General features: G+C 38.8%; 1 protein-coding gene across 6 annotated transcripts in view; it reads right to left on the bottom strand.

The window, feature by feature from the left end:
* Positions 1 to 23,011, bottom strand: part of KBTBD12 (kelch repeat and BTB domain containing 12) — a 79,711-nt gene that overhangs the window by 11,278 nt on the left and 45,422 nt on the right. For all 6 annotated transcript variants that reach the window (XM_063630218.1, XM_063630219.1, XM_063630217.1 and 3 more), the window contains one exon: positions 21,680 to 21,877. In XM_063630218.1, the coding sequence (XP_063486288.1) occupies positions 21,680 to 21,877 (198 nt within the window). The remainder of the gene's footprint in view (positions 1 to 21,679; positions 21,878 to 23,011) is intronic.

Genomic DNA, 23,011 nt, shown 5'->3' with positions numbered 1-23,011 from the left:
TTTTTAGGAAATGCATTAAGCTTTCTTTAAGCACAAGTGGAAGGCCTGTGAGATGAAATTATCTGATAAAGGGTTAGGCCCTCGGCCAGCAACGTTGGAAGAGTGTGGTAGTGTACCTGTGTGGTTCAAATGCTCAGCCTAATGTATGTATGCAGACACAAATTCTGGTATTGCCATTCTAAGTACCTAGGAGGGTATGTCCACTCAGCTTTTTATTATTTTAAAAATTTACATACAGTAAAACTAACTTTTTGGGGAGTCTACAGTTGCAAGAGTTTAAAACATGTGTAGATTTGTGTAGCCACTATCACAATCAGTTTCATTCTTCCAAGAAACTCTATTCTCTGTCCCTGTAGTTTCGCCTTTTCTGGAAAGCCATATAAACGGAATGCAGTATGTAAACTTTTGAGTCTGACTTCTTTGACTCAGCAGTGTCTCTGATATTCGTCCACATGGTGAGTGTTTTATTAGTCTGTCCCTAGTCTGTGCCTTTTTATTGCTGAGTAGTATTCCATTGTATGGTTGTACCACAGTTTGTTTATCCATTCATCTGTTTAAGGACATTTGGATTGTTTTCCATGTTGGCAATTATAAATAGAGCTACAGTAAATATTCATGTATAAGTTTTCATGTTAATATAAGTTTTTTTTCTTGGGTAAATACTAATACCATATGCTGAGTCATGTGGTAAATATATTTGAACTTCATAAGAAATCAGAAACTTTTTCAGGGTGGCTGTACCATTTTGCATTCCCACTGGTAATAACAGAGTTTTTGTTGCTCCACAGTCTCCTCAGCTCTTCATGTTGTATTAAAAACACTTAGCCATTCGAATAATTGTGTAGTGATATCTCATTGGATTTTAATTTGCATTTCTATAATGGCTAATGTTGTTGAACATCTTATTTCACATCTATGTATCTCCTTTAGTGAACTGTCTGCTCAAATCTTTTACCCATTTATTCATTCCTGTGTTTGTTTCCTTACTGCTGAGTTTTGAGAATTCTTTCTGTGTTCTGGATAGAAGTCTGTTGGATGTGTGGTTTGCAATATTTTTTCAGAGTCTGCAGCTATTCTTTTCATTCTCAACTGTCTTTTGCACAGCAAAAGTTTTTCATTTTAATGAAGTTCAATTTGTCCATTTTTCCTTTATGGATCACGCTTTCAGTGTCACATGTTAGAACAATTTGCCTAATCTAACGTCATGAAGATTTTCTTCTATGTTACCTTCTAGAACTTTTAAAGTTTTATGTTATATTTAGATCCATTATGAGTTAGTTTTTATATAAGGTGTGAGGTATAGGCTATGGTTCTTTTTTTGCATATGGATGTCCAAATGTTTCAACATCGTTTGTTCTTCATAGGTGTTTTGGTACTTCATGGCCTTGAGGAATTTGTCCATTTTATCTTAGCTGTGAAATTTACCTAGAGTTGTTTGTAGGATTCCCCTTATTAGCCTGCTGATATCTGTGAGGTCTGTAATAATACTCTTTCTTTCATTCCTGATTATTGGCAATTTGTGTCTTTTCTACTTTTGTCATTTTCAGTTTGGCTAGAGGTTTATTTTGTTGTTCTTTTAGAAAAACCAGTTTTTGGCTCATATATGTTCTCAATTGTTCCTTTGTTTTTAATTTCTGCTGTTATCTTTATTATTTCCTTTCTTCACTTGCTTTGGATCTATGTTTCTCTTTTTTATCTAGTTTCTTATGGTAGAAGCTCAGATTGTTGACCCGAGACCTTTATTCTATTTTTGTTTTTGCTTAGTTCAAAATATTTTCTAATTTCCCTTGAAACTTCCTCTTTGGCATATGCATTATTAGAAATGTGTTGTTTAATTTCCGAGTATCTTCCTGTTATCATTCTGTATTTGATTTCAAATTTAATGCCATTATGGTCAGGAAGCATATTTTTTGTGGTTTTAATTCTTTTAAGAATTTAAGATTTGGTTTATAACTAAAATATGGTCTATCTTGATGACTATTCTGTGTGCTGTTGAAAAGAATGTGTATTCTGCTGTTGTTGGATGAAGGCTTCTATGAATATCAGTAAGATCCAGTTGGTTGGTGGTGGTGTTCAGTTCTCCTATGTCCTTGTTGGTTTTCTGGCTACTTATTCTATTGTTTAATGAAAGAAGAACATTGAAATCTCCAACTATATATATGAGTTTGTTAATTTCTTCTCTTTTCCATTCTATCAGTTTTAGTTTCATGTATATTGAGGCTTTTTTTTTTTTTTTGAGTCTCGCTCTGTCGCCCAGGCTGGAGTGCAGTGGCGCAATCTCGGCTCACTGCAAGCTCCGCCTCCCGGGTTCACGCCATTCTCCTGCCTCAGCCTCTCCGAGTAGCTGGGACTACAGGTGCCCGCCACCACGCCCGGCTAGTTTTTTTGTATTTTTAGTAGAGACAGGGTTTCACCGTGGTCTCGATCTCCTGACCTCGTGATCCGCCCGCCTCGGCCTCCCAAAGTGCTGGGATTACAAGCGTGAGCCACTGCGCCCGGCCTATTGAGGCTTTTTGTTAGGTGCAGATACATTTAGCATGGCTCTATCTTCTAAGCAAATTAATCGTTTTATCATTATGGAATGTTCCTTCTTACTCCTGGTAATTTACTTTGCCTGATATTAATACAGCCACTCCATTGTCCTTTTGATTAGTTTATGCATTATATGTCTTTCCACCACTTCTACTTTTAACCTACTTATGGCATTCTATTTAAATTTGATTTCTTGTAGACAGTATATAGTTGGGTCTGGTTCTTTATCCATTGCGACAGTCTTTGTCTTTTAATTAATTTGTTTAGACTCCAGATGCAGGTGAATGGGTGTAGGTGTTTTCCAAAAAAATTTATAAAAATATTTATTTTTAATAATATTATAAATAAAATTTTATTTATATATTTTATTTACAAAAATTCACCTGTGAGCTATTGTTTGCCAACCCCTGGTTTAGACCATTATATTTAATAAATATTGATAAATTTGGACTTAGGTCTACTATTTTATTATCCAAACAATTTTTCCCAGCTGGACACGGTGGGAAATTCCCCACGGCCTGTAATTCCCACCCTTTGGGAGGCCGAGGCAGGTGGATCACGAGGTCAGGAGTTTGAGACTAGACTGGCCAATATGGTGAAATCCTGTCTCTACTAAAAATACAAAAACTAACCGGGGGTGGTGGCACGCTAATCCCAGCTACTTGGGAAGCTGAGACAGGAGAATTGCTTGAACCTGGGAGGTGGAGGTTGCAGTGAGCCGAGTTCGTACCACTGCATTCCAGCTTGGACAACAGAGCAAGACTCCATTTCAAAAAAAAATTTTTTTTCCCTTTGTTTTCTCTTTCTTGCCTTCTTTTTGGATTATCTATTTTAAATATTCCATTTTAATTCGAGTTTTTGACTATACTTCTTTCTATAGGGATTTTCTTAGTAGTTGCTCAAAGCATAATATACATACTTAACTTTTAACAGACTACTTTGGTATAATGTTTTATCACTTCAAGTGGAACGTGTGACTCTTTCCACCACATAAGCCCCTTACCCTCCCTCTCTACATTGTAATTGTTGTCACAAACATGGCCCAAGGAAATGACCCTTGCTGTATAACATAAACATGCATTGAAAATACCACTAGAAAATGTCAACATTTTTGCTATGAACAGTCATACATATTCTAGAGAACTGAAGACAAGAAAAACAGTCCATTATATTTACCCAGGTATTTGTCTTTTCTGTTTCTTTCCCTCGACTCCTGAGGTTCCAGGTTTCTCTATAGTATCATTTGCTTTCCATCTGAAGAATTTCTTTAGCTTTCTCTTTATGAGTAGGTTGCTGGGAATAAATTATCTTAGTTTTTCTTCATCTAAGAATATCTTATCTTAATTTTGCTCTCATTCTGAAGGATATTTTTGCCAGATATAGAATCTAGACAGTTCTTTTAATTAATGCTTTAAAAATTCTGTTCCACGGCCTTCGGGCCTGCATGGTTTGAGAAATCCAGTCATTCTAATAATTGTTCCCTCATTGTTATCTTTTGCTTTTCTCTGGCTTCTTTCAAGAATTTTTTTTTTAATCTTTGGTTGATTATAATGTATTTGTATGTGGGTTTTTCCAAGTTTATTCTGTTTTTAGTTTTGTGGGCTTTTTAAATCTATAAATGTATGTCTTTCATCAAATTTAGCAAGTTTCAGCCATTATTTCTTCTAATTTTTTTTTCTGCACCCATATTCCTTCTCCTCTCCCTCTGGGATATGAAGACATTAATATTAGACTTTTTGGTATTATCCCTGAGCTATGTTCACTTTTTAAAAAATTTTTTATTTATTTTTATTTTTTATTTTATTATTATTACACTTTAAGTTTTAGGGTACATGTGCACAACGTACAGATTTGTTACATATGTATACATGTGCCATGTTGGTGTGCTGCACCCATTAACTCGTCATTTAGCATTAGGTATATCTCCTAATGCTATCCCTCCCCCCTCCCCCCACCCCACAACAGTCCCCGGTGTGTGATGTTCCCCTTCCTGTGTCCATGTGTTCTCATTGTTCAGTTCCCATCTATGAGTGAGAACATGCGGTGTTTGGTTTTTTGTCCTTGCGATAGTTTGCTGAGAATGATGGTTTCCAGATTCATCCATGTCCCTACAAAGGATATGAACTCATCATTTTTTATGGCTGCATAGTATTCCATGGTGTATATGTGCCACATTTTCTTAATCCAGTCTATGGTTGTTAGACATTTAGGGTGGTTCCAAGTCTTTGCTATTGTAAATAGTGCCGCTATAAACATACGTGTGCATGTGTCTTTATAGCAGCATGATTTATAATCCTTTGGGTATATACCCAGTAATGGGATGGCTGGGTCAAATGGTATTTAAATTTTTTTCTCTTTGTTATTTAGATTGGGTAATTTTGATTTATCTGTCTTCAAATGCACTTGCTCTTCCCTGCCATCTCCATTGTGCTATTGAGCGCATTCAGCATTTAAAAATCTTAGTTATTTTCTTTTTCAGTTCTAAAATTTCCATTTGGTTTTTCCTTTTTTTAAAACACAACTTCTATTTCCTGCTGAGACTGATTTTTCTATTGAAACTGAGACTTTATATCCCTTTCTTTTTTTTTTGAGATGAAGTCTCGCTCTTGTCCCCCACTCTGGAGTGCAATGGAGCGATCTTGGCTCACTGCAACCTCCGCCTCCCGGATTCAAGCGATTCTCCTGCCTCAGCCTCCCAAGTAGCTGGGATTACAGTTGTGTACCACCACGCCCAGCTAATTTTTTGTATTTTAAGTAGAGATGGGGTTTAACCATGTTGGCCAGGCTGGTCTTGATCTCCTGACCTTGTGATCCACCTGCCTCGGCCTCCGAAAGTGCTGGGATTACAGGGGTGAGCCACCACGCCTGGCCTTTTTATTTTTTTATTTTTTTGAGATGGAGTCTTGCTCTGTTGCCCAAGCTGGAGTGCAATGGCATGATCTCAGCTCACTGCAATCTCCACCTCCTGGGTTCAAGCAATTCTCTTGCCTCAGCCTCACGAGTAGCTGGGACTACAGGTGTGCACCACTATGCCGGACTAATTTTTGTATTTTTAGTAGATATGGGGTTTCACTATGTTGGCCAGGGTAATCTTGAACTCCTGACCACAGGCAGGTGATCTGCCTGTCTTGGCCTCCCAAAGTGCTGGGATTAGAGGTGTGAGCCACCGCGCCTGGCCTTTATCCTTTTCAAAAGTGTTCACTCTTAGTTCCTGGAGCACTAAGTCTTAGAGACTGCTTTGAAGTCTCTGCCTAGTTATTTCAAAATCTGTGCCATCTTGGGGTTAGTATCTGTTGATTGTCTTCTCTCTTGTATGATCTGATATTTTCTTGGTTCCTGGTAAGTCAAGTAATTTTGGATTATATGCTAGGCATTTTGAATATTATACCATATTATTCTAGGTCTCGTTTAAATCCTGTGGAAAATGTTGATTTTTTTGTTTATTTGTATTAGCAGAAAATCAACAACTGACCCAGTTAGATAGGCCACAAGTTCCTGGCTATCTTCTGTGGGCTGTGTTTCCAATGTCAGCTCAGTTTTCAAAGGCTTTGGTAGACAGTTTAGGGCTAAATCATGTGTGTGAGGCCCAGGAGCTCACGTCCAACTTTATGAGATCACTTTCTTGAGCTCCCTCCTGTCTGCGATCTTCCTCACATTTTCCTGATTCCAGGAACATCCTCATGCCCCTTCCTGGCCTTCTGGCTAAAGAACTGGAGCTTTGGATTCTCTGTTCTGCTGCCCACTTTCTATGAACATGCATGCCTCCAAGGTGACGTGGCCAGTAGACCAAGATGGAAAAGCAATGGGGACTTTACTCAGACTCTTGGGACCAAAGTTTCCCTGGTCAGAGAAAAGGGGGCCAGCCCAGCCCCTGCTGCTGCTACCACCTGGGAATGCCTGGGGGCTTGGGAAGGGGGTGGGGTAAAGAATGAAAAAAAGAAGAAAGAAAAAATTCCCCCTGTCTGACCCATAGGAGCCCTGTTTCTTCCTCCTTGGAACAGAACAAGAGGGTTTTCTTAGAGTTTCTGTCCATACTTGGTCTGAAATTCCAGGCTTCAGGCTGTCTTTGAGTCCAGGCCAGGAGATATCAGGGGAAAAAAATGAGACAATTATTGTTGATTTGGCAGTATTTCAAGTTCTGACTTCCTTCCCCAATCTCCCCACTACCATTTACTTTTCAGAGTTCTCAGATTGCTGCTCCATGCATCTTGCCAGGGGATTTAATTGCCTTTAGTGGGACAGACAGGGTGGAGTGTGCTGACTATCCTGACTAGAACCCAGTATTCCAGTCTGTTGTTAAAATCAGGGAACGGCCCTAGTTTTTGGCCCAAAGAGATGTTGGGAAGTTGTCTCAGCAAAAGGTAAAGAACAGAGGTCGTAAAGGAACAGAATAGAGAGCTCAGAAATAATGCTGCACACCTACAACCATCTGATCTTCAACAAGGTTGACAAAAAGAAGCAATGAGAAAAGGACTCTCTATTCAATTAATGGAGCTGGGATAGCTGGCTAGCCATATGCAGAATATTGAAACTGGACCCCTTCCTTACACCATATACAAAAATCAACTCAAGATGGATTAAAGACTTAAATGTATAGCCTAAAACTATAAAAACTCTGGATGATAACCTAGGAAATACCATTCTGGACATAGACTCCGGCAAAAATTTCATGACAAAGATGCCAAAAGCAATTGCAACTAAAATAAAAATTGACAAATGGGACCCAATTAAACTAAAGAGCTTCTGCACAGCAAAAGAAACTATCAACAGAGTAAACAAACAACCTACAGAATGGGAGAAAGTATTTGCAACGTATGCATCGACAAAGGTCTAATATCCAGAATCTATAAGGAACTTAAATAAATTAACAAGCAAAAACCAAACAACCCCATTAAAAAGTGGGCAAAGGATACGAACAGACACTTTTCAAAAGAAGACATACACATGGCCAACAAACATATTAAAAATGCTTAATATCACTAATCATTAGAGAAAGACAAATTAAAACCACAATGTGATAGTATCTCACACCAGTCATAATGGCTATTATTAAAATGTGAAAACAGATGCTGGCAAGGTTGCAGAGAAAAAGGAATGCTTATACGCTGCTGGTGGGAATATAAACTAGTTCAGCCATTGTGGAAAGCAGTTTGGCACTTTCTCAAAGAACTTAAAACAGAACTATCATTCGACCCAGCAATCCCATTATTGGGGATATACCCAAAGGAACATAAATTGTTGTACCATAAAGACACAAGCATGTGTATTTTCATGGCAGAACTATTCACAATAGCAAAGACCTGGAATCAACCTAAATGCCATCAATGGTAGACCAGATAAAGAAACTGTGGTAGACACCATGGAATACTATGCTGCCATAAAAAGGAATATCATGTCATTTGCAGCAACATGGTTGGAGCTGGAGATCATTATCCTAAGTGAAGTAACACAGGGACAGAAAACCAAATACCGCATATTCTCACTTATAAGTGAGAGCTAAACATTGAGTACACATGGACACAAAGAAGGGAACAACAGACACTGGGGCCTACTTAAGGGTGGAGGGTGGGAGGAGGGTGAGGAGGATGAGGATCAAGAAACTAGATGATGAAATAATCTGTACACCAAACTACTGTGACACACAGTTTACCTATATAACAAACCTGCACATGTACCCCTGAAACTAAAAGTTAAAAATAAATTAATTAAAAGTGTAACAAACTAATACACACAAAAAGAACAGAGGTCCATGAATAAGGACAGCCTCTACTACCTGACATGGAAAAGATTTCTGGGAGACAACTTAAGTGCAAAAAGTAAACTGCATGGTTTTACAGGATCTCTTCCACATATTCTACCATTTGCAAAGGAAAAATAGTAACTACACGGTGATGAAATTAGACCATATCTTGACTAGGTAATTAAAATGAACTTTGCCAGCAAGGGGCAGAGAGACACAGTTTGCTTCCAGATGTGACGTCCTGAGATGGACATATATTAGTTATGTAATATTCCAGCCAGGAATGTATAACCTGAATTTAATCACCAGGAATATCGGATAGACCTCGAGAGAGGAAGATTTTATTCTAAAAGGGGGAAATTGTGCTAATTAAACATGTTAATGTTGTAAAAAGCAAAAAAAAAGATGTGTCGAAATGTTCCAGATTTAAGAAAACTGAGAAGACATGTCAGCAAGCACAATACTTGATCTTAGACTGGCGTGGAGAGAAAAGGTGCCGCAAAAAGAACATTACTAGGTCAACTGAAAAAATCAGAAGACTAAGAGTCGAATAAATAAAAATATGGAATCAATGTTAAAATTCCTAAAATTGTTAGCTATCCGTGTTTATGTAAGAAAATATTCAGATTCTACACACTGGGTATTTAGGTGTAAATTGTATGATGTATGCAACTTACTCACATATGGTCAAAACAAAATTATGTATCTGTCTATATGTATGGGTATTGCATGATTGAGCAAATGTTAAATAATGCAAATTAGGAAAAATATTAGCACTAAGTGAATCTGGGTATTCATTATACCATTTTCTTTTTTGTAACTTTTCTGTAAGTTTAAAATTATTTCAAATAAAAAGTTTAAACGAGGAAAGAGTTCACCAAGATTCTATTCTCTCATGGTTGCTGTAATGTCAATGTTGCAAGCAGCAGTAACCAATGCCAGGCTTAAAGTCCAATGCTGCCTAAAGTCCAAAGCCAACAGCAGACCTCTTTAGCCTTTCCTAGCTTGATAGAGTTCGGAGAGAAAATTCTATCTCATGCTAACAAATCACTGTCAATTTTTCAAATTTGCAAAAACTTATAAAACATATAAAACTTAAGGGATCTACAGATCTGCATGTCAGCTTAACACAGAGCACAGAGACTGAGTTCCTATTCTTGGATGCATTCTAGGAAAAGGAGAACCAATGACTACGTGGTAAGAAGAAGCTGGTGCAAGGTGGGACAATGACAGTCTGCTATCACTGCAAGCTGAATCTGTCTTTGCTGACCCACACAGTGCTCCTGATGTCACGTGTATCTTCTTGGTTAAAAGTAATAAGCCTTCTTTACTTAAAGGTGGGTGGTTAGGGTGCCATAGAAGAGACTGTCAGAAGAATCAGCTGACATACCAGATGTCAGCCATATCTCCTCTGTGATCCCTGTTCCAGAACAGGCTGACTACATCCATCTGCTACTCTTTGCCTGAGGATTTTCTCTTAGCTCCAGGGGGTCAGATAGGAAGTTAGTCTGAGGATAAACACCTCCAGATCCTTCACCCTTTGGATGAGACAACTGCGAGGTGTGTTCTACACTGCCTCCCTGAATTTCTCAGTGGGACTGACCCTCAGTGGCCCACAGTGGTAACCTGTCAGGTCACACTGCTCTCCTGGTGCCCCTCCTTTCCCATCTTACTCTCTTCTCCCCTCTTAGTAGCCTCCTGGAAGCACCTCCTCATCAAAAAACTATTTGCACTCAAAGCCTTGTTTCAAGGTATGCTTTAGGGGAACTCAAACTAACAGAGATTATTTATTTTTTTATTTATTTTGAGACGGAGTCTCGCTCTGTCACCCAGGCTGGAGTGCAGTGGCGCGATCTTGGCTTACTGCAAACTCCGCCTCCCAGGTTCACACCATTCTCCTGCCTCCCGAGTAGCTGAGACTACAGGCACCCGCCACCATGCCCGGCTAATTTTTTTGTATTTTTAGTAGAGATGGGGTTTCACCATGTTAGCCAGGATGGTCTCGATCTCCTGACCTCGTGTTCCCCCAGCCTTGGCCTCCCAAAGTTCTGGGATTACAGGTGTGAGCCACCGTGCCTGGCCAGATGATTATTTTTATACTTGGAAACTTAATTGGAAAATAAAGCCAAGTGGTCTGGAGGGGAAAGAACAGGTCAGATGTATGAAACAGGGAACTTGTCCCTGAGCAATCAGGTTGTGAATGAATGTGGTGAGGCTCCAGGATTTGGGGATGGGATCTTAGCTTCTCACTCTTAAGGGACAGGAGGTTCCTGTCAGTTGAAGGACATTCCCTTCCTGATGGCCCATACAGAAACCTGTTCACAGTCTGCTGCTCTGGCATCTAGGGAGAGCAATGCTGTCAGGCTGGAGTGATGGTACAGGATGAAACCGATGGCTGTGGAGCCCCGTTTCCATATTGTGGAGGCCCCTGGGAAGAACACAGTCAGAAGAGAAAAGAAAGCATGAGGCAGACTTAGGAGGAGAAAGCAGCAGAAGCAAAGATTCAGATGCTTCCCGCAAGGGCTTCAAAACCCATCAGTTTTCTTTCTTTGCTTTGGTGGCTAGGAAGCTGGGCCAAATTCTGGAAATGTTTCTTAGCTTAGGTTTGTTGATATAATTGCTCTCTGCACTTACTGCTAAGCATGTTTTTAGTTTTATTCTGTCTATGCCGGTTCCATAAAATGTCTCCATTCCTTGTGGAAATAGAAATGTTTTATATATATATGATATAGACAGTGTATGTAGGTATGGGTATATGGTATATATTGTAGGACAGATATGAAGTTGAAAATGAAAATAGTAACCCTCCTCCAGGATATCATAAGTTCAGTACAATTTCTCCAGGGTGGGGCTGGGGGGCACGGGGATGCCAAAGGTAAAACAAACCACTTCCATCATACCATCTTTTTCTCTGTAGTCATTAGTGCTAGGATAAAACAGACTTGTAGCATAGTGGCCACCATAGCTAGTGTCTACCAAAGCTTTGTTCTTTTATCGGTTTTTTATTTTGAGAAATTTCAAACACACAGAAAAGGTGAAAGAATAGTACACTGAATACCAGTGTATTCTGCATCTAGAGTCAATAATGGTTAGTATTTTGCCTTATTAGCTTTATGTCCCCACCCCATACACACACATACTTTTTGTTTTCTGAAACCTTGAAAAATCAATTACAGGCATAATACTTCACTCTTAAATACTCAGCATACTTCTTCTAAGGATGAGGAAATTCCTTTACATAATCACAAACCATTATCATACCTAAGAAAAAATAACATTAATTCTATAAAATTGAATAAAGTCCTGTTCATATTCTAATTTCCCCAGTTGTCTCCAGAATAACTAAATAGCTGTTATTTTCAAACCATCATCCAGCCGACCTTCACACATTATACTTTGTTATTATGTCTCTCTGGTCTCCTTTCATTTAGGAAGGCCCCCATCTTGAGTTTTTTCCCCCGTGACATTAATTTTTTTGAGTCAGGGTCAGTTTTCTCATAGAATGTCCCACACGCTGAATTCACCTATCTCCTCATAGGGTTGTTTACTTTGTTCTTCCTCTATTTCCTATAAACTGGAGGTAAAACGTAGAGGTTTGATTAGACACAAGTATTTTGGTGGTGGTGGTGACATGAGAAGACTCTATACTGAATGATATAGGAAGCAAATACTATCAAATTATATCATTATTAATGATGATTATTTGGTTACAGCGGTGGCCATCCAATTTCTCCATTGTAAAAGTACATATTTTTTCATGTTGTAATTAGTCTGTGATTTATCAGGTAATAGGTCTTCAGTGCCATGTGACTATCCTGTTCTTTATAACCTTTCAACCGATGCTTTTAGCATCCATTGATGATTTCTGACTGAACCAACTATTATACAAATTAGAATCTTGGCTATCCTTCTATCATGACTTCTACATTTATTACCTGGCTTTTGATTCAATGTGTTTCAGTCAATTATAGTCAATTATGATTTTCGATGTTTGAATTATTTTAAATCTGGCCAGTGACTGCCCTTTTAGGCTGGTTTCTCTATCTTCTCATGACTCCCATAAGTCTTTGACAATGTACCTGCTTTCTGGTGTAACAGGATATCCGAAACTTACCTTGCAATTTCTGTGCTCCAAACCTAGAATCAGCTATTTCTTGAAGAAGCACAACTACATTCTAAGCAGCTAGCTGAGTCCATCATCCAACAATACAGCAAATTCCTTATTTTGCCCTCAATGAGCTCTGTTAGGGCTGGAACCAAACATGTTTGTATGTGTATTTTGGGGTTTAACATGGGCTTACTACCTAGAAAGGCATTCAATAAAGGTTTGTTGAATGAAAACCCAACAGACATTAGCCAGTGCAGTGGCTGTTAGCCCTGACTGCATGTTAGAAAAATCTGAAGACTTTTAAAAAATATTGTTGCCCAGGCCCCATAACTAAATATTCTGATTTGATTTGTCTGGTATGGAGAGACAGTTTAGCCTACTGCTAAAAATATAGACTTTGGGGCCAGACTATCTAACTTTGAATCCCAAATTCAACATTTACCCTCTGTTTGACTTCTTTAGATGGCTTCAGTTTCTGCACCTTTAAAATAAGGGAAATAATAGTTGCAGGCTGTTGAGAGAATCAAATAAATTAACACATGCAAAGTGCTTAGAATTTTCCCTAGCACAGGGTAACCAGGTAACTGTCAGCTGTCAATTTTAATCTGCGTTGGTTAGTAAAAGGATTCATTTTTGAAGTACTTCCCAGTGCATTTTCTCCTTCTGATAATTCAGATTTGTCCTCAACAGGCTTTTCACCATTAAGACTGTACCACAAGGCTAAACTAGAGGAGGCAGAGGAGTGATTTGAGGGAAGTTCTTGCTGGACAGATAGAGGAGGTAGAGAGTTTTTCCAGTCCTGGGTGAAGGAAGGAAGATTTGGAGTGGCTGGTACTAAGGTGAAAATGTTGTTTGGGTCCCCTAGAAGTTAGCCAAAGAAGATGATGAAAATGACTCAGATGGGTTGAAGGCAGAAGGGACTTAGCCTGGACTCTGGGAAGAAATCCCCCTGCCCACAGCAGGTCCCACTGGCAGCCAGTGTAGAGTTGAAGTGGAGAAACAGGAGGCCTCCCTGCTCCCTCAGCCTGCTCTCTGAGCATCCCTGCCATCCTGGAGGAAGGGAAGACAGCCGCAGGTGGCAAACAAGTGTGTACCGATGGGCTGCCATAGTAGGGAATGAGGGAACCCTGCACCAGAGTCGGGGAAACAGACAGAAACCAGAGCCTGGCAGGAATATGCAGTTGAGTCTCAAAGGGCCAACAGCTGGAACAAGAGCCAAAGTGGGGGCTTTGTCAGCAGGGAGAAGGCTGAGCCCTCTGGGAGCAACTCCTCTTTGTGAGATATACAAGAATCCTGAGGGCACACTTGAGCTAGAAAACATGAGAGTGGCTCTTTAGTATTCAGTTCATTATGATTATCACCAAGATGCCCTCTATCCAAGCCCACAGGGTCCCTTAAAAGGCAGGATTTCTGCATGCCAAACACAAGAATCTTTTGCAGGTACCTAAGGCCACAGTGTTGTCATCCCTTGGATGTTCTTATAGCAGGGAATAGTTTCCTGCCACTAGGTGTCATCTGCCACCACTGTCTTTTCTGTCTCAGGAAGCCTAATTCTGTCTCTGGAATGGGCCATTTCTGGCCTCTTTCACTCAAGGAACCTGCCTCCAAGCACCCTCACCATGGGTGGTTCAGCTTAATTCTCCTCATTAGTGTCAAACACCAAGCTGATTACTGTGAGGAGATAAGAGAAAGAGTTCTGACTTTTTCACCTTAACAACAGCTTTATTGAGGTATAGTTCATATGTCATAAAATTCACCCCTTGAAAATGTATAATAAAATGGTATTTTAGTATATTCACAGAGTTGTGCAACCATCACCACTATCTAATTTCAGAACATTTTCATCACTCCCAAAATAAATCCTCTGCCCATTAGCAGTCACTACCCATTCACCCTTTCTCCAGTTTCTGGCCATCACAAATCTACTTTCTGCCTCTATCCATCTGCCTTTTCTGGACATTTCATATAAATGGAATCATGTGATATGTGGTCTTTTGTGATTGCCTTCTTTCACTTAGCATAATGCTTTCAAGGTTCATCTATGTTGTAGCATCTGTTAGTATTTCATTCTTTTTTATTGCCAAATGATATTCCACTGTTTAAATAGACGGTATTTTAGTTATTTGTGTATTTTACTTATCTCTCCATCTGTGGATGGACACTTGGGTTGTTTCCACTTTTTGGCTGAGACGAATGCTGCTGCTGTGAACATTCATGTACAAGGGTGGGCATATATTTTCATTTCTCTTGGATATATATCTAGGAGTGGGATTGCTGCATCATATGGCAACTCTGTGTTAACCTCTTGAGGAACTGCCAGACTTTTCCAGAGCAGCTGCATTATTTTATATTATCACCAGCAACCAGTATGGTGGTTTTGATTTCTCCAAACCTTGTCAACACTTGTTATTGTCTATCTTTTTTTCATTGTAGTCATCCTTGTGGGTATGAAGTGTATCTCATCATGGTTTAAATTTGCATTTCCTTAATGGCTAATGATGTTGAGCACTAGATCATCTGTTTATATTCTCTGGACAAATGTCTATTCTGTTCCTTTGTCCATTAAAAATATGTTATCTTTTTATTATTGAGTTATAAGATTTCTTTACATATTTTAGATGCAAGTCTCTTACCAGATACGATTTGCAATTATTTTCTCTCATCCTGTGGGTTGTCTTTTCATGTTCTTGTTGTTGCTCTTTGAAGCACAAACGTTTTGATTTTTGATGTACAATTTATCTTTTTTTTTTTTTTTGGTTACGTGTGCTTTTGGTATTTCTAAGAAACCATCACCTAATTCAAGATTTATGCCTACATTTTCTTCTAAGAATTTTACAGTTTTAGGCTGTATGTTTAGGTTTTTAATCTACTTTGGGTTCCTTTTTGTGCATGGTGTGAGGCAGGATTCCAACTTCATTATTTTGCATGTGGATATCCAGTTATTCCTGCACCATTTGTTGAAAAAAGGATCGTTTCCTCACTTACTTGTCTTGGCAGCCTTGTTGAAAATCAGTTGACTGAAATGGAGGGATTATTTCTGAACTCTCAAGTCTATTCTACTGATCAATATGTTTTGTCTATCATTATGCCGGTACCACATGGTCTTGACTACTATAGCTTTGAAGTAAAGCTTCCGAATTAGGAAGTGTGGGTCTTTCATCTTTGTTCTTTTACAAGATCATTTTGGCTTTTCTGGGTCTCTTACATTTCCATATAGATTTTAGGATCATCCTATCAATTTTTGTATGTAATATCTTACCATTTATATAGAATTTTAATTCCTTTTAATGATGTCTTGCAGTTTTCAGTGTACAAATCCTGTACTTTTTTGTTAAATTTACTCCTAAGTATTTTATTCTTTTTGATGATATTGTAAATAGAATTGTTTTCTTAATTTCATTTTTTAATTGTTCATTGTAAGTGTATAGAAATACAATTTTTTGGCATATGGTCTTATGTCCTGCACCCTTGTTGAACCTGTCTATTAGCTTTAGTAGCTTTTTAAAATAATTCCTTAAGATTTTCTAAAAAAAAGATTATGTTGTATGCAATTAGTTATTACTTTCCAATATGGGTGCTTTATATTTCTTTTTCTTTCGTAATTTTACTGATTAGAACCTCCAGTATAATGCTGAATAGAAGTGGCAAGAGTAGGCATTCATGTCTTATTCCTGATTTTAGGGGGGACACTTTCAGTCTTTTACCATTAAGTATGATGTTAGCTGTAGATTTTTCATAAATACCCTTTATCAGGCTGAGGAAGTTACTTTCTATTTCCAGTTTGTTAAGTATCTATATCATGAAAGGGTGCATCTATTTTTTTTCTTTGCATCTATTGAGATAATAATCCTGTTTTTTCCCTTTATTCTACTAATATGGCGTATTACATTGATTCGTTTTCTTTTTTTTTCCTTCAACTTTTATTTTAAGTTCCGAGGTATATATGCAGGATGTGCAAGTTTGTTACATAGGTAAATGTGTGCCATGGTGGTGTGCTGCACAGATCAACCCATCACTTAGGTATTAAGCACAGCATCCATTAGCTATTCTTCCTGATGCTCTCCCTCCTCCCACACATTGATTCATTTTCAAATGGTAAGCCAACTTTTCATTTCTGGGATAAATCCTTCTCGAACATGGTGTATAATTCTTTTTGCATGTTGCTGGATTCAGTTTGCTAGTATTCTTTTGTAGATTTTTGCATCTATATTCATAAAGGCTACTAACCTATAGTTTTCTTGCAATGTCTTTGCCTGGTTTTGATATCAGAATAACACTGGCCTCAAATAATGAGTTTGGAATTCTTCCCTCTTGTATATTTTGTAAGAGTTTGTGAAGGATTGGTGTTATGAGCTCTGACCTTTTTGAAACACAATACTGGCTCCCTCATTCTGTGTTGGAGGTGGAGAACAAAGCCTCCTGGTGAGTTCCAGGACTCTGTCAAGAACTGCAAAGAGTCTGGGATTTTATGAGTAAGTTTGCTACAGTTTCATGGATGCTAATAGAAGACATAAGACTTCTAGGTCAGAGATGAAAGACAGTGTTATAGCAATAGTAGCAACTAGTATATCAGCATTTTTATGCCAATTATTATGCCAGTTTTTTGACCTATTCTCAGAGGGCAATATGAAGAGTGCCAGCTGACACCTGTACAATCAATGGGTTGCATTACTGGAGAGAAATGCTGAGCTTAGGGAACCTGAATTTTTCATAATGACCAGTGAGCATGCCTGCTCTTTGCTATGGAGATACTTACTATATCTTCTAAGGCTGTGTGCTATCAAAGATGCTTGAAGAAATAGTCCAGAACAAAAGCAGTCAGTACTTCTGCTCATAAGACATGCAGAAACACTTGAGACCCACGGAAAATTATCTCCCAAAAGACTCACTTGTTCATATTTTTCTTAATACTCTCTTGTTATTCTTCTGCTATATGCACTATATTTACATATTTTAAATTTAGGTTTTGTTTTATTAGTTACACATTTGCATGATTTAAAGAGCTGCTTTACAAATCTTATTCCTTAAAAACAGTTGTTCCCTGACCTGCTCCCCATTCACTGCTTCTCTCTCCGGCTGATTCTGCTGGCACTGACCATGGTCTCTATAAATAACACTTTTTATATTACTTCTGCCTCTTGCTTTGTCAGATGAAGGCATTAACTCTTGACTTCCACTGTGAAGAATGTGGACTTGGCTTTCTCTCACATTCCTACCCTATCTACCTATGGTCTGTTTCCACATTTTCTGGTACAGTTAAGGCACGATTTTGGTCAGCTCAGTATCAAGTATGTTTATTATGATATTGTTATAAATGCTATTCACAGATGGACTGTGTGGCATACTTTTCCTTTTCTGCACGACTTACTGTTTTCTCTCATTTTATTTTTGCTAGTTTTCATTGCTCTTCTCCAAATGTTGGAATCTTGAAAGCATCTCTCACAGAGCCCTTTGACCGGCTCCATTCTATTCTGGCCACTCTTAAACGGCCTGCTGTGCAGCTTCTTGAATCTCCCCTCAATATCATCCACTGATTTCCTTTTCTCTCTATTATGTTTAATTCTGTTCTTGGGTCCCACATCTATCTTTTTTGGTTTATATGTTCATTTTTGGTGAAACATGTCCTGATAAAAGGTCACACAGGATACAAAATTTTGGAGGCACTGTATATCTGAAAATGTGCCCTCACATTTAATAGTTCAGCAGGCATAGAATCGTAGGTGGAAAGTAATTTTCCCATAGAAATTTAGATAGCATTTGCTTCATTTTCTTCTAGCTCCCAATGTCATCATTCAGAAGTCTGATTCTTGGCACTTTGTGTAAAACTATTGTTTTATCTCTTTAGGAACTTTTACGGCCTTCTATTTTTTCCCCAATGTTCTGTAATGTCACAATGATGTGCCTTAGTTTGGGTGCCTTTTCATCCTTTGTCCTTGGCATTTGTATATCCTTTCAATCTGATGACTTCAGTTTGGGGAAAAATTTTTAATTTACTTTATGGATAATTTATTTCCCTCTGTTTTCTCTGTTTAGCCATTGACCAACTCCTATTATTCAAATGTTGGACCTCTTGGCCTCAATTTCTCTTTCTCTAATTTTCCATATAATTGCTTTTTGTTCTGCTTTGTGAGAAGTTTCCTCTACTACACTTTCCAAATTTTCCATTGTAGATTTAATTTCTGCTATATTTTTTAATTTCCAAGAAAAGTTTTAAATATCCTTTTCCTGTTCTATTGATGCAATATTTTCTCTCATCTCTCTAAGGACACCTCTCCTGGCATAGCCTCTGTTTCCTGCAGTTTGCTTTCTATCTTTAATCTATGCACTTCCTCAGATGTTCGGTGATCCTTAGTTGTTTGTTCATCTTTAAGAGTAGGATGCCATAAAATACTTTTTCTGTGAGATTCTCTACAGGGTAATCTGGCTTTACCTTAGTTGGGGGCTGGTCAGACCCCCAGAGAAGAACCTCCCAATCTCTTGCCGAGAGGGTATGGCTGTGCATATTCTGGGAGTCAGGGAGGGAAGGAGGCTGAGGATCTCAATATTCAATATGCAACCTTCCACTCAGTCTCTTTTTAAATTACTGGATGCCTGACTTTAACTCCTGTCCTTAACCTCAGCCTTTGTCAGGGTGAAAGGTCTTTGTCTCACTATCAAGAGTAGGGCAGGAAATTAGGGGTCTTCCTGTCTTTCAGCTAATCTTCATGTTTTCAGTATCATTTTCATTTCAATGTCCAGAGTTACCTTTTGTTGCCAACTCCTGAGATTATCTGGGGTTCCAGGTTACAAATCAGGGGTTTTGTTTGTTTTTTGTTTTTTTCTGTTGCCGGTTAGGATTACACTTTCTCATACATCTGCTTTTTAGCTTCCAAATTGTTGTTGCTATTTTCCTCTCTCTTCTCTTTGTGTTTATTCCACTTACTGTCATTTTAGTGGGGCTTAAAGATAAAATAGAGGTGTTCAATCTACTATTTTAACCAAAAACAAATTACTATGTTTATTACATGTTTATCCATCTGTCTTTCCCACCAAATGTTGAAAATCTCGATTGTATCCCAAATACCTGTTCACAATATATTTCAATATATTTTTGTTGAGTTAAGTATATTAAAAGAGATTATTTTCTCAACTGTGGTTTTCTGAAAAAATAAATGAGACAAGTAGGTCTGTGTCACACAGGGAGAAAACATTTAGTGTCTGTTTTAGGTCTGATGAGATCTCCAGACCATAATAGGCATGTTATTATACAATTGTTCTATTTTGTATAAAATCCCAGTGATAATTCATTCAGCGAATCCCAAACAATCTACCATCTTAGAAACAAATAATTAAAATGGACTTTGAGAGCTCATATAGTAAGTCCCTTTGGCTGAAAGCATTACCAGTCCATTATATTAATAGTACCAAGAAGAGAGGTTAGCCCATAGTATGAGTTTATTTGACATGTTTGAAAAACTGGAGGATACTAATTCTCTAATTCAATATTATATAAAGAAAGATAAAGAAGCAAGGCAAAACAGAATGTCTTCTAGATCCTTAGACGCGAATAACCACCCAACACTCTGGAAGCTAACCCTCGGATTCTCTGTCCTTTTCTGGTCAAGCGAAAGCCAAAGGCCAGAATATGGGAGGTGCTCATGTAAGCAAGCTGGAGGACAGCCCTGCCACATGAGTGGGCACAGCACCAGGGCTCTCCCTCCTGGCGCCTCAGCTCCCTTCTTACACACAGGGCTTGAGCAAGGGACCCCTATTAGGATTCCTTGCTGGACCAGGGTTCTTACTACTATGATAGATTACAATCTTTACCCAAGCATAGCATGTAATGTTTAATGTAAAAGAGATTAAAACAATTTTTTAAAAATCTCTTTGAAAAATGTTTTGAAGAGCAAATAGAGAAAGAAAAAGTAAAGTTTTTATTATGGCAATTTTCAATGTATTCTTGCCACCTCTTGCCATTAAAACAATATTTGCTAGAATAGATTAAAACAAATTTCAGACAGTATGTCATTTTCATCCACAAATTCTTTTTCTTTCTTTTTTTTTTTTTTTTGAGATGGAGTCTCGCTGTTTTGCCAGGCTGGAGTGTAGTGGCATGATCTTGGCTCACTGCAACCTCTGACTCCCTGGTTCAAGCAATTCTCCTGCCTCAGCCTCCCGAGTAGCTGGGATTACAGGCATGCACCACCACACCTAGCTAATTTTTTTTTTTTTTTTTTTTAAGTAGAGTCTGGGTTTCACCATGTTGGCCAGGATGGCCTCAATCTCCTGACCTTGTGATCTGCCTGCCTTGGCCTCCCAAAGTGCTGGGATTACAGGTGTGAGCCACTGCGTCCAGCCACCATCTTATTCTTTAACATATCATGTGCTTAAAGAGTGAAGGCAGGCTTGCAAAAGTCTCTGCTTTGCTGTAGTATCAGCTTTACTTTAACCTGGCATTCTTCCAAAATTCTAAGTGCTCTTGAGGCACATGTTTCATGGGTATGTACTGGCCTTGTGCTTGTTAGTGAGAACATAATTCAACAGTCATTTTTAATATAACTGCATTCTGCCTTATTTATTTATGCCACTAATCAAACTTTGGAGGCATGTGCCTACTAGATTTATGCATAGTTTAGAATCTCATTGTTACATTAAAAACTTATAAATCCATACTGTAGAATGCAGAGATGGTACAATTAGATATATGGAAAACAAGTTTAGTAATAAATACATGCATTAGGTATTATTTAGAAATGCTTTCAAGCCATTTATTTCAAGTGGTAGTCATGGGGTAGGAATAAGAGAGTTTTCTGAGTCTCAATCAGATAAAACCCAACACTTCTGATCAGTACTCCACTTTCATCTACTCTTCCCATTTTAAAATCTCTCCTTTAGTCTCACCATAGTCATTAGGCTACCTCTCCCATTTCTCTTCTCTTCATATTCAACCACTATATAGTGAGTGTCTGCTATGTGCTAGATGCTGTACAAACTAGATTCCCTTTTGATTCTCCCACCCAAGTACTAACCAGGCCCGACCCTGCTTAGTTTCCAAGATCAGGTGAGACTGGGTGTGTTCAGGGTGGTATGGCTGTAAACTAGATTCCATTTAATTCTTACGACAGCCTACGGAGGTGCCAGCTTCACTTTGTCCGTGTGAAACCCAGGCCCAGAGGTTTTGCACAGGGTCCCTGACTCTAAAAGCCATGCTTTTGCAGTGCTCACATTGCTGTCAGGAATATTAGTGGTGATTGGATCAGTTAAAGAAGGTCAAATCAACACCAAAGGAGGTAACTAAATGTTTAAAACTGGACCCATACCTGCTCCATGGAATCCCCCGCAGACATAGAGTTTCCCATCCACTGCCCCTGCATTGGTGGAATTGGTGCGGAGTGAGAGGAGGGGACTTGGCATGGGAGGGCCCTCTCGCCAAAAGTCCCCATCTGGGTTGTAGATCTCCACCACGTCAAGGCATTTTCGAACCTGGCCCTTGTCTTGACCTACACAGCCAATGCCACCTGCAGAGAATGATGTGGAGAAATGAGAGGATCAGGAACTGAAACTCAATTGTGGACAGCACCGCCCCCTGCATGGTTTGTATCAAAGGTTTATGGGACTGTAACTTTTCTCTTTCTTGCCAGATGCTACCTTGAAGACAACTTCTAAGCAATAGTGATGTCTACTGTGTACTCCATAGCCACATTCAATGTCATTTTTATTCATAGTGTTCCCCTTGTTTGTGATCATGCATGAGACTGAGTCCACCACTGGCTTATATTCTATAATATCCAATGCTGGTTCACATCATGAGCATCCCCTTTATAATAAGAATTTCAGGGTTGACTGTAAAGGTAACCTGACTTTGACATCTGCCTTGCTGTTGATGGTTAGCAATGCTTTTGCTGATGTGGCTAGCTAGGAACGTGTTCTTCCCATCCCTTATCATTGCAAGCTGGTTTCTCCCTCTCTTCCTAAGTTGCATGATCTTTCCCAACTAGGGAAGGATTATTCTTTGGTAAATTTCAGGAAAGGCCCTAAACCCAAATGCCCAGTGCATCTTCCAGTTTTGGATGATATAGTTCATTCATCAGATAATTATTAAGTGCCTATTATATGTAAGGCAATGTGCTAAGTTATAATAAGGAGTTCTGAAAGATGCATAAAGCATGTTTCCTGCTCTTAAGAAATTAATGGGATGGAAAGGGCCATGTTTGCAAATAAATAAAGTAGAGGACATCAAGACAGGTGTCTTAAAGAGATAAAAATGAGATTTAGAAGTCCAGGGACTGTAACAAGGAATATAAATAACACTTAGAGAATCACGACTTTAAGTACAACTCTCCATTGGAAAAATAATTGTATACAAATTTCCTATCCACTGTTACAAGAAACACATTTCTATGCACTGCTTTTGTTTTCCCCTCCCAAGTCCACACTGGAAGGTCATCAAGGTCAGGGCCATATTTCCTGATCTGAAGGATGGCTCCTGAGACTGAGGTAAACCCCCCGGAAGGAGGGACACGCCTGTATTTGCAGACACGCCTCTCATCGATGACCTCATTCTATCCAGACTCACAGCCTGGTCTGTGTGACTAATCAAAAAGCCTGTAAAGCACTGGCCTCAGGTAAACCAGCTCTCCTTCACACAGAGA

Source organism: Symphalangus syndactylus, chromosome 21 (assembly GCF_028878055.3).
Source record: "Symphalangus syndactylus isolate Jambi chromosome 21, NHGRI_mSymSyn1-v2.1_pri, whole genome shotgun sequence".
In the NCBI taxonomy this organism is placed as follows: domain Eukaryota; kingdom Metazoa; phylum Chordata; class Mammalia; order Primates; family Hylobatidae; genus Symphalangus; species Symphalangus syndactylus.
This window is presented reverse-complemented; position numbering and strand designations above follow the sequence as displayed.